The sequence below is a fragment of the Gambusia affinis genome, linkage group LG04 (genome assembly GCF_019740435.1).
Source record: "Gambusia affinis linkage group LG04, SWU_Gaff_1.0, whole genome shotgun sequence".
NCBI classification, from domain to species: Eukaryota; Metazoa; Chordata; class Actinopteri; order Cyprinodontiformes; family Poeciliidae; genus Gambusia; species Gambusia affinis.
In genome coordinates, this window is record NC_057871.1 from 4,194,998 (window position 1) to 4,206,229 (window position 11,232).

Here is an 11,232-nt window from a genome sequence, read left to right on the forward strand (position 1 = left end):
TAGCTTAGTATAAATCCAATCTGAGAGGTCCATGTTAGATATAAAAATATGTTGACAAGACAAACATAAGATGATTACTTCGTAAATCTAGCAAGAAAAATAAACATTGGAAAGAAAGTCATAGATCCTCTGGTTAAACAGGAACATTTAAGTTTTAACTTTCATGCAATATATGAATGTTTTTTTTAGTGGGAACACACAAGGAGTTTAGTCAGAGTTAATTGGAAAATGGAAGAAAACAAAAAGCAAGACAATGTTGAAAGAAAACATTTTAGAGGCTGCAAAAGACTTGAGACTGAAGACAAAGTTCTACTTCCACAGCACAGAAACCCTAAACATGAATCCAGAGCTACGTTGAATGGTTTAGATCAAACCATGTTCATCTAAACCTTCAAAGATGAATTGGAAAACATCACAGGCAGAGAGAATACAAATGCACATCAAACTTTTCAGATATGGCTTAGCAAAAGTCATATCTGAAAGAATTGTATAATTTTCATTCTGTATATAATTTTTTTTTTATCCAATTAAAATTAACTGCAATGTCTGGTTGAGAATTAAACAATTTGCAAAACACTGTGGGCCTAAAACAAAATTTGTTCAGTTCTCCAACAGATTTCTAACTGCAGGTAAATAGTGTGGTGTAATTGTGTTAGTGTTTGCCATGACAGATCCTTCAGAGGTAATCCTGTTAAGCATTCAGACATGATGTCCTCCCTCAAACGTGAGAAAGCTGTTGGCAGAGGATGCAAAAGCCTTTAGGTTGGGAATAAAAACGCTCTAACAAAAGTGTTGGAGAGCATGCTTCAAAGCCAATTGCCTTTAAGAACCCAGGGCTTGATTTATTTGACTTAAGATATACTTTTTTGTGTGTTTCATTGTGAATGAAAATTTCATACACCGATTTAGAGGTGGTGAAATATAAATGATTCCTTTAAAGTTTCATCATAAATCAGTCTTGTCGGTATATGTGAGCAGACGCTGATCCCTCCTTGATGTCTCCGGAGCCCTGATCTCCGTGTCCCCCCCCCCCCCCCCATCACCACCAACCCCTCTCCTCCCCCCCTACTTCACCCCGATCTCTTAAGGTGGCTCCAGCAGCGCCTGTTTGTCCCGCTGGGGGGAACCGCGTCTTGCTGCTGGGGAGATCTCTGGCAACACCAACAATGCTGCTGACACAGCTGTGGGAAAATCCCGCTCTGAATATATATATATATATATATATATATATATATATATATATATATATATATATATATATATATATATATATATATATATATATATATATATATATATATATATATATATATATATATATATATATATATTAGATATAAACCTGTAAAAGCAAGGTGCAGGAATGAGACTGTTGCCTCTGCTATGCAAAAGCCAGCAGAATCTCCACGTTTTCTTCGCCGCGTGTGTGCTGTACAATAAGCCGCTCAAATACTTACGAGTTACGCTGAACGCGTGGACCCACTCAGGGGCTGCAAAACGCCTGTTCCGCTCAGTCAGCCGTAAAATATATAGAATCTGTAATGCACTAAAATATTGCAATAACGAAACACAATTAAAATGGATTCAGAAATGTGTTTGTTTTTTTTAAAAAAAGAAATTGTTAACGCCTCTAACGTTTAAGTCAGATAATGCAAATAGAAGTTTTGCTTCAAAGTAAAATACAACAAATGAAACAAAATGAAATTATTTAAAATTATAATTTTAAAAATGTAATGCTAATTTTAAAAACTTGTATTTAGTTTTTTTCACAATTTCCTGACGTTTTAAATCTATCACCCTGCGGATCATCTTAAACAATTTAGACACTTCTTGTTAATTACACTGTGATTAAATCTTGTAATTACGTTACCATTAATGTGCCCCTAATTAGCGGAGAGATAAGATAATGGCCTGCTATGACAAGAATATTAATTTGGAAGTAGCTCATTTTTATTAGTATTATTATTATTATTATTTTAAACCAAATTGGGTTTCCGTGCATTAGCTCACAATGCAGTGGAAAGGGGAAATATGCGACTCTAAGGCAGCAAAACAGGGTAAAAACTAATTTTGCTAAGTTTAATTTAATTACTTTAACACTAATCGAATTGATAAAGAAAAGCAAATAAATGAAATACTACAATTTTGAATAAATTAGTTTGAACGTTTTGCTGATGTTTAGTTGGTTTTTTAGCGGTAAAATGAATAAAAATAATCAAAGCATTAGCATGTATTTAACTTTACATTTCCAAGCTAAGAGATAGAAATGTGGAAGTATATTTGGTGTTATTAGCATTCAATTATATTATTTGCTAGCATGTCTTAAGCTGGGTTGGCAAAATTTAAAGATAAAACATTTTCACAAACACAAAGAGGGAATAAAAAAAACTTCACTGTGGCTCATTAGAAGACGGTGCTGGTAACGAGGTGTTGGTGATGAAGTAGAGTCATTGGAAATAAATGCCTTGTTGTAGTCTGCCCATGCGCAGAGTCCCCAGCGGCGGCGGCGGTGTGGCTAATGAAGAATAATAAATCATGAAAGGGTTTTTCAGGTGCAGCTGCGAGTGGAGTGTGTGTGTGTCTCTATGTGTATGTGTGTGTGTGAGAGAGAGAGAGAGACGCAAAGAGAGGAGGAGAGGAGGGTGTTCGTGCGCGAGAGAGAAAGAGAGAGAGAGGAAGAGAGAGAGAGAGGCGGAGAGAGACTCAGTCTGCCCTTCGCCTCAGAGCGCAGCCAGTTTGGGTCCCCGCAGCATTCAACCGAGTCGAAGAGGTACAGTCACCAAGACTACTTTTTTCCACTTACGTCCATTTTCAAGACGGAAGCTTCTTTTTTTTTTGTTTGACTAAAAACCAAAAAAAAAAAAAAAGAGCAACGAAAACAGCAACTATAGCTCGAAGTTATTTTGGAAATCCTAAAAGACGAAGAGAAACTTTTTGATTATTTTTTTCTGGCATCTGTGAAGAGTTTCTGCCAAAAGAAAAAAAAAATTAAAAAAATTTAAATCCAAGGCAAAAAAATATATTTGGTGGAGACTGATGGAGAAACGCTGAGATTGTTTTTGAACATCGCGCCACAAGTCTGTAAAGGAAGGGGGTCAGCCGCATGGGTCTTTGGCGTCTGTGATTCCTCACCTGAAACCAGACCAGACCACCTCCACACCTGCTCCAGTAATAAATAAATGTGACTCGGTGTCGGACCGCCGTCTTTTTCCTGCCTGAGCGTTTTACTCGACAGCGATTCGAGATTCCTGCGAAGCTATTGGACTTGAACTCCTAGCCGAGGAGGCGGAGTCTTAACTTATTAAAAGGAACTTTCGGAGGTTCGGGCGCCAGCAAATATGATGATGATGTCTCTGAACAGCAAGCAGGCTTTCACCATGGCCCACACCAGCCTGCCGGAGCCCAAGTACTCCTCGCTGCACTCATCCTCGTCCTCCACTCTGACTTCCAACGCACCGTCGTCCTCCTGCTCATCCTCCCGCCACAGCAGCACCATCATCAGCAGCAGCGGCAGCAGCAGCAGCTCGGAGGTGATGCGTAGAGCCTGTCTCCCAACCCCACCGGTACGTATTCTGCATAATCAGTGCTTAAAGGCACATTTTGACAGCCCACTTTTTTTTTTTTTTTTTCTGCTTGATGTTTTTTTCATGTCTGCACAGCAAATCACCCAACACCTCCATATTTTTTTTCTCACTCTGCTCAACTTATGTATTCAGCCGGCTTTGCCTTTCGTATTAATTTTTATGACCTGGGATGTTGCATGTGTCTTGTTTTGTGTGCTCCCCCTTTTTTATGATTTCTTTTTTTTTTTTTTTCTCATTCTGGAAATGTTTTAAACCGAGGAGTGGAGGGAGAATTCCCTGCTGACAGTTATGTGTGCATTCTATTTGCAATTGCAGAGCAATATATTCGGAGGCTTGGATGAGAGTTTGTTGGCCCGGGCTGAAGCTCTAGCGGCGGTGGATATAGTCTCGCAGACCAAGAGCCACCACCACCCTCCACATCACAGTCCCTTCAAGCCGGACGCGACCTACCACACAATGAACACGCTCCCCTGCACCTCCTCTTCCTCCTCTTCCTCGTCGGTGCCTATTTCTCATCCGTCCGCCTTGGCTAGCCACCACCATCACCACCACCACCACCACCACCACCAGCCTCACCAGGCGCTGGAGGGGGACCTGCTGGACCACATCACCCCGGGACTCGCGCTGGGAGCCATGGCAGGGCCGGACGGCTCGGTGGTTTCCACGCCTGCGCACCCTGCCCACATGGCTGGCATGAACCACATGCACCAGGCGGCCATCAACATGGCTCATGCCCACGGGCTACCGCCGCACATGGGCATGAACGACGTGGACGCCGATCCTAGGGACTTGGAAGCGTTCGCGGAGAGGTTCAAGCAAAGGAGGATCAAACTCGGGGTCACCCAGGCGGATGTGGGGTCAGCTTTAGCCAGTCTTAAGATTCCCGGAGTGGGCTCCCTCAGCCAGAGCACCATCTGCCGCTTCGAGTCCCTCACGCTCTCCCACAACAACATGATCGCTTTGAAGCCCATCTTGCAAGCGTGGCTGGAGGAAGCCGAGAAATCGCACAGGGAGAAACTTAACAAGCCCGAGTTGTTCAACGGCGCGGAGAAGAAGAGGAAGCGCACGTCGATAGCCGCGCCGGAGAAGCGCTCGCTGGAGGCCTACTTCGCCATCCAGCCGCGTCCCTCCTCGGAGAAAATCGCGGCGATCGCTGAAAAGCTGGACCTGAAAAAGAACGTGGTGCGGGTCTGGTTCTGCAACCAGCGGCAGAAACAGAAACGAATGAAGTACTCCGCATGCGTCTAAAAGAGAGAGAGAAAGAGAACTAGAGAGAGGGGAATACCACCACAAAAGACTTGGAACTGAATAAAGATTATTTGTATCATATTTCCTAACTCACACCCTCTTTTTCAATCATAAGACTTTGAACTTCGAAAAAAAATATCCTGAAAACGAACAATGAGTGAAAAAAAGAGAAAAACTCACCACGACTCTGTCAGAGGAAGATGTGGAGTCAATAAGGCATCGTTTGACGGAGAAAGTAAGAACCACTGTTTCCACTTACTATGCCTCACCTTTCTAATGCCAGCGCAGTCAGAGTTGCTTCGATGTTTATTTATAATTCCTTTTAAACGCTGATTATCATTTCCCGACAAAAGCAGCATTTTTGTGATTTATTTCTACTTAAAACGAGGTTGTTCTAATTCAAAGCACTTGGTTGATGTTCCTATTTTAGGCTTCTGAGCTACATTTTCTTCCCTTCGAGTTCATGACAATGCAGTCTGACATTTATTCAGGTCCGTGGGGGGATTAAGCGGACAGTTGGTCCTGAAAGCGAATATTAGATTACTGCCAAATAACCTTCTGTAAATTAACGTCTTAGTTGTCAAACACTTCATTTTGTGTCTAAATGTGTTATTCTTTTCACCTTTTTGTTGTTAGCTCTAAATCAGGGATCTGTTTTTGAGATTCCCGGCGTTTGGACTCAGATAGGTTTGTTTTTGAGGCCTCAGTGTGCGGAATGATCAAAACACTTTGAATAATTTGTGCAGATTATTGTAATTAAATATATATATTTTTATTTTTAATTTGCCGTTTATGTTTCGTTTACAATCCAGCATGGGCCGGCTGTCTTATGAACTATTTATTGGGTGAGGTCATGTTTACTTCATTATATATTTATTGGGAATCCCCCCTCCCTCCTCGTTTAGCTTGAGAAAAATCAAATTCTGACAGCAGCTCGGCTTGTTGTTGTGGTTTAAAGGGAAGCGACTGTGGAGTTTTAAAAAACAAAACTACAGTCTCAAATTTGACGATTTTTAACGTTTGAGATGGCACAATCGAGAGATATATGAGATTAAATTATCGTTTTAAATTATTATTTTTATGTGCGTTTTTTCCTGCTATTTATTTGTATAAATATGCGCGCATCATGATGAAATCGTTGCTTGTTGAAAAAAAAATCACCTTGTTTAATTGTTTTTTTTTTTTTTTTCTTGAAGAGAAAAAGAAACTGCTTCATGGAAGTAAACGTGTACAATGTAAATATTTTCATTGGAATCAGTCGATGCACATAAATATATTCGTACAGGTTTTTGCTGTATTGCTGTTTAGCTGAGGTAACTTATTTCTGTAATGTTTGTTGCTTCTTTTGGTTTCCCTGGTTAAATATTTCTACTTATTCATTTCATTCATGTAATTTTAATTTATTAATTATTGAATTGCAATATGTGTTTCATTAAAGAACAAATTTTAACATTTAATCCGACGTTTTATTTTTATTTTTTATTTTTTTCACACTGTGTGATGTGGCTCTCCTAGACATATTAGTATTTTTTATTTATTCATCTGCTTATTTATTGATGAGGAGGAGGGAAAGGCTTTAGCTGCGGGGGATATGAAGCTTTTAAAACCAGTTTTGGATCATCTGGGCTTAGTTTAACGCATGTGTTTTTATATATATATATATATATATATATATATATATATATATATATATATATATATATATATATATATATATATATATATATATATATATATATATATATATATATATAAATATATATATATATATATATATATATATTCCTTTTTAAAAGAAAAATACAAAAAATGTTTAGATTGGTTTTTTGGAAGAGAAATGAAACGTCCGCATGTCCAATCCTCGATTTTCTGTCATTTTCACGACAATAAACCCTCAGCTGAATAATATGTAGTCCAAAAGTAAAACATAATTACAAATATCTCCTTTCTTGCCTTTTCACCCTCCTCCTCCTCCGGGCCTCCTTACAGGAGCCACTTCTTCCCGGCTGCCTCAGTGTTAAAGACACACGTGGCTCCTGCGGTGACGTGCTGCCAGCCAGGCAGCTTATGCGGCTCACTGTTGCCTTTACCTGAGAGCAAATGCTAATATTCTATTAGAGCCTAATCAGAGGGTCTGTGGAGAGCTGGATGGGTCCCTGGAGCACAGACATGCCAGATGTCAGCCCGCCAGAAAAACAGCTCGCCTGCCAACGCGCCCGTCTCTATTTGAATGCACACTCAAACATCATGCCTCCACCGCGCTCAGGCTTTGAAGCAAAACCTTTGGTTCGATGTTATGCTTAGATATGAAGAGGAGGAGGGGAGAAAAAAAGAAAAAGAGAAAAAGAAAACAGATATTTTGAATGTCATGTCCATATCAGAGCCGCTGGGATAGGACTTTAGGGCGCATGTCGTTAGCGCTGAGCAAGCGTTTCAGCACCATGGACAGCTCCACGAGAAAAAGGAAGGGCCAAATATTAGCGTCATCAATCAAATTACTCGTTTTTTTTCTCTTTTTTCTTTTTCTTTTTTATTTTTTTTTGGTCACACTAAATAATTCTACATGGTGTTCACATCTTGTTGCAGAAAATTGAATAAATATGTTTATCGTTTTTAACTCTTGGGAATGTAAACATTGCTCAGATGAAATTTTAGAATAATCACATTCATTTCACGTGCAATGCCAGATATTTTTGAAAGCAGATGTTATTGCAATGTTATGCAGACAAAACTTGAACTTTACAATGGCGCCACGAAACGGTGGCTATTGGTGGGGGAGAAAGGTGTTTATTCTGTTTTTTACGCAACTTAGAGTGTTCTGAAACTTTAAATGTTAATTCCTAATTGTCTATGTCCATTCTTAGTTAATACAGGAATGTTCAGTCTTGCGCTCAGGACATTTTCAGCACCAAGGACGGTCCATGAGAAGATAAACGTTAGAAGATAAACCGCATTACCATCTTTAATCGCAACTATTTGTCGAATTTTATATGCACACGGTGCACTTCAGTGAGCATTTAAATTTTGCAGTAAACATTAAATGGCATATATATATATATATATATATATATACATATATATATATATATATATATATATATATACATATATATATATATATATATTATAGCATTCCACGATGCGTACCAAATTCATAGAAATAAACCGTCAATCATTAGTGCGATGTGAGCTGGTTGGGGGTCATTAGCTGCCCTATGACGTTGCAGGGCCCATATTGGCGAGAAAGAACTCCACACATACAAGATATTATATATTTTTTTCACATAAGTTTAAGAAAGAAGAGGACAAACATATGTGTTGCAATATTTCATTGATTTATTTAGGAATGTGTTTTTCGCCCAGTACCAACGCGCACTGCTCAGCAGCGCCACCAAGATAGCATTGGGGGTTGATGGGAAACTGCTGACCCCTCCTCCATTCACACAGCCTCATACACATACTAACAATAATTGTGTTTAGCAGTTACACATTTGAAACTTCCAGGTTTCCCAACTCAGTTCAATCTAGTTGAGTTCAATTCAATAGAAACAATTCACAAGTCACTTGCAGGACAGAGCCAATCCATGTTCACACATACAGGCTTATATTATCAAATAAATCCACCACAGTCCAGAGGGGAAAAAAAGAAATATATTGCGATGAAATTCATACCATAATACCAATAACTCTTCAGGATTCTCACGCCCTATTAAAACGACCCCCAGCTGAAAATCACAACGTCTCCATAACAGCAGCCACAAGCCAAACATGCTCCACCGCCACCCTCGTGACAAATTAAGAGGAATCAAAACGAGGCCTTATTAATGAGACGGCGGTGATGGTTCATCAATTAAAAGATGCTCCTGGTGAGCGCTTCTAATTTCCCCCCCTGAACGAGCCGCTCACTTAATGCGCTAATAAGAGCGAATTATTAAATTACACATCGACTTATGAAAAGCAGATAATTATGAAGAGCCAGTTAAGTAGTCATTAGCTATCCCTGTTAATTACCGCTGGTCAGGGGAGGGCTTGCAGTGTGAGGGCCTCATCGGGAATTGAAATTAACTTTATTCAAGCGAGCTGCTGCTGGTTGACATGCCGGAGCGCAGACAGAGAGATAAGCAGATTCCCAACCAGACCTGCCTGGCTTCGCTTTCACATGTTTGGGCTAAAATCGATTCAGATTACATTTATTTATTTATTTATTTTTAAAGCGAATCAATGTGACCCCAGCACCAAAAATAGAAAACCGCATCATGATTTTTCAATCTTGAAGCACTTAATAAACGCACTAGCCGCGATATATGTACTGTATTTTTTATTTATTTATTTTTTTAGATAATGGAGCATGGACTCCAAAAAAACATGCAGTATTGAGAGCTTTTTACAAAACAAGAAGGGGCAGCTCTGTTTCCTTTTGTCATAATTACGCCCTCTGTTTTATTTCCCCCCGACCCCCACCCCCACCACCTCTCCTCAACATTTCCCTCTTTCACAGGGATGCTGATGAAAATTTAATGAAGCCAGGGACTGTCGGAGCTCCGCCCGGGGAACTGAGAGTAGAATATTTTAACTGTACATTTACGCCAAGTGTCTGCCTTCAAAGACGCGGCTGCTGCTCTCGAATTAGATGAACTGTGAGCCATAAACTGAGCGCGTTGCACACTGCAGGCCCTACAAACCCCGCGTATTTATCATCTACTGTAGCTGGCTGCTTTGCACCGCCGCGACGCTGCGCACAGACCCGTCAGATGGCTGCTCGAATGGGAAGTGGCAATCGCCATTTGATATTGTCGCCAATCAGTTGTTGTTGATGCAATATTAATCAGCCATCAATAGTCATTAGTTTGTTAAGTGTTTTCCAGAATCTAATCGATGGAGGCTGGAAGGAGGCTGCTGGGATACTTTCTGAACTGGAGGTGGCATGCGCAGGGCCGGAAAGCCACAGTTTTTCTCTTTGCCAATCAAACAGCTCTGTAGTCATAATGAAATCACGCATGCAAGCACGCAACAGCCACAGGCAAACTGATAAACTGGCGCTGACGCCAGAGAGGTTAGCTTCAAAATGCCCAGGCCCGTATTCCAGCTGGAAGACATGGGAAACATTGAAGTAATCTTTCTTGTGAATAAAAAAAATTAATTTATGGTAAAATTTCTATCATATCAAAAAATTCATGCAGATGTGTTCCACTGACAATCTTAAAACATAACTTCCCCTAACATACAGATCAACTTATTTTTTTTATTTTTATTTTTGTTTATTCAAGAGATAAAGAAAGCTTGATTTATTTTATAGAGTATTTCTGCGTGAATCTGATTGGAGAACAGTTTTTCATTTCATTTTCACTCATTCTGTGAATATTATTTTAGTGTAGATTGTATTCTGTTATAATATACAATTCTGTTATTTGATATTATCTTTTAAATTAATACATTATAGTGAATGTAAAAGGTATGAAGTAATTATAAATAATAATAATAATAATAATAATAATAATAATAATAATAATAATAATAATAATAATAATAATAATAATAATAATAATAATAATAATAATAATAATAATAATAATAATAATAATAATAATAATAATAATAATAATAATAATAATAATAATAATAGATGTAAGACAAAGCATCTGATACATCACATTCTTGGTAACTGACTGATAGTGAAATTAAATGTATTACTTAAAAATGACTCAGACAATTTTTTTTTCCATTTTTATAGATTTATTTTTACTTGTAAATTCTTTGATCAGGTTGATGGAAGGGGCTCTATCTCAATGACTTTTATTTTGAAATCTAATCTGAAACGAATATGAGCTGTGCAGACATGCGTAGACAAGAGTTCCCTTAGGTATACATTATTGATGAAGTGGAACCCCTTTAAAGACATACCTTTATTTCCCAGATCCATCAGATAAAATATATATTATTTTCTGGGTTTAACATCAAATGGGAACTTTAGCAGTTAAAATATAACCACATATTTTATTTTTCATTGTTTCAACTGTATAGATGGTTTGAAAAGTCCTTTTAATTTATTGCAACTCCTTTATAACTAAAATAGCTTAAGGGCATGATTAGAGAAGCCCCAGTCACACTGACATGTGGCTGATACCAAAATAATGATTTTGATGCAAACCCAAGTTCCCACCTTTTCCCCAGAGCTTTCTCAGCTCTTTCATGCATTCATTACTGATGGAACCCCGAACATCTATTTTAATTTCTTAAACATTCAACATTCCAGTCCTATTTCCAATTCTATGTTTTGTATTTTTCTTTAACAGTCATGCAATCAATTCATTATATGACTTTTATTTTTCTGTACGAGTCAAAATAAATATTAAAATGTTTTTGCTCGAGGGTCAGTGCAACTCTACAACTCGATTAGAGT

At 38.6% G+C, this 11,232-nt stretch overlaps 1 protein-coding gene across 1 annotated transcript; it reads left to right on the forward strand.

Moving 5' to 3' along the window:
• The first annotated feature begins 2,823 nt into the window (after positions 1 to 2,823).
• pou4f2 (POU class 4 homeobox 2) lies at positions 2,824 to 6,290 on the forward strand. Its single transcript, XM_044114672.1, has 2 exons — positions 2,824 to 3,563; positions 3,900 to 6,290. Exons 1-2 carry the CDS (start codon positions 3,339 to 3,341, stop codon positions 4,830 to 4,832), a joined length of 1,158 nt encoding a protein of 385 aa, XP_043970607.1. The 5' UTR covers positions 2,824 to 3,338; the 3' UTR covers positions 4,833 to 6,290.
• Positions 6,291 to 11,232: the final 4,942 nt, after the last annotated feature.